This window comes from Buceros rhinoceros, unplaced genomic scaffold (assembly GCF_000710305.1).
Source record: "Buceros rhinoceros silvestris isolate BGI_N320 unplaced genomic scaffold, ASM71030v1 scaffold26185, whole genome shotgun sequence".
Classification (NCBI taxonomy): Eukaryota; Metazoa; Chordata; class Aves; order Bucerotiformes; family Bucerotidae; genus Buceros; species Buceros rhinoceros.
Genome location: NW_010414953.1, coordinates 15,106 through 16,146, shown reverse-complemented (window position 1 = coordinate 16,146; position 1,041 = coordinate 15,106). Strand labels below are relative to the sequence as shown.

At 51.8% G+C, this 1,041-nt stretch overlaps 1 protein-coding gene across 1 annotated transcript in view; it reads right to left on the bottom strand.

Annotated features, from left to right (window-relative positions):
- The window catches only part of SLC4A5 (solute carrier family 4 (sodium bicarbonate cotransporter), member 5), a gene marked incomplete at its 3' end in the record, with an annotated part of 15,025 nt that overhangs the window by 898 nt on the left and 13,086 nt on the right, over positions 1-1,041 (bottom strand). Inside the window, exon 14 of the mRNA XM_010137271.1 lies at positions 492-692. Coding sequence (XP_010135573.1) covers positions 492-692 — 201 coding nt within the window. The remainder of the gene's footprint in view (positions 1-491; positions 693-1,041) is intronic.

Genomic DNA, 1,041 nt, shown 5'->3' with positions numbered 1-1,041 from the left:
GGGGTGGGGGGGTTATTAGTGGGAGGAGGGGGTCATTAGGGGGAGGAGGGGTCATTAATGGGAGGAGGGGTCATTAGTGGGAGGAGGGAGTCATTAGTGGCGTGGAGAGGGTAAAATACGGGATAGAGAAGGTATTGAATGGGATGGAGGAGTAATTAACAGGGTGGAGGGATTAATTAACGGGATGGAGAGGACACTGTGGGATGGAGAGGTTTGCTCCCACTCCAGCATCTCTCCCTGGGGCTCCTCTGGCTCCGCTCACTGACGGATAACCCGGGTATAACCCCCAAAACGCAGGTTTTTGTCCCCTCGGCACTGCGAGGTGACGAGCAGGAGCTAAAGAGGAGGCTGAAAGCTCGGGGGCGATTTTCCTAATCGCTGCCAACTGCTCCTAAAAATACCAATTTATTCTCCCAGAGAAGAGAGACCGACAGCTACCGCTTTTCCTGCCTTTCGGAAAAGAGGAGGGTGAACCCCGGCGCCTTCCTTACCTTGGTGGGGAAATAGCGGCTGAATTTGAATTTTTTCAGGGTCAAGGTCATGGAGTAGGTGCCAAAGAAGAGGATGAAGGACATAAGGGCCAGGTCGGGCACGAATTTACAGGATTTCCCCACTAAGCTGCCACCGTATTTGAGACATTCCTTCTTGCTCAGCTGAGTCCAGTCCAGAGCTGTGAGGTTAATAGCATTGTACTGGGGAGAAACCCCCCCAAAAAAGCAAAATTAGCATGTTGAGGCATTGCAGGGTGCAGGGAAAGGGCGATTTCCTGGCCAAAACCCCAAATTTAGTATTTTAAGGGACCGCAGGGTGCAGGGAAAGGGCTATTTCCTTTGAGACATTCCTTCTTGCTCAGCTGAGTCCAGTCCAGAGCTGTGAGGTTAATAGCATTGTACTGGGGAGAAACCCCCCCAAAAAAGCAAAATTAGCATGTTGAGGCATTGCAGGGTGCAGGGAAAGGGCGATTTCCTGGCCAAAACCCCAAATTTAGTATTTTAAGGGACCGCAGGGTGCAGGGAAAGGGCTATTTCCCCAGGCTGCTGC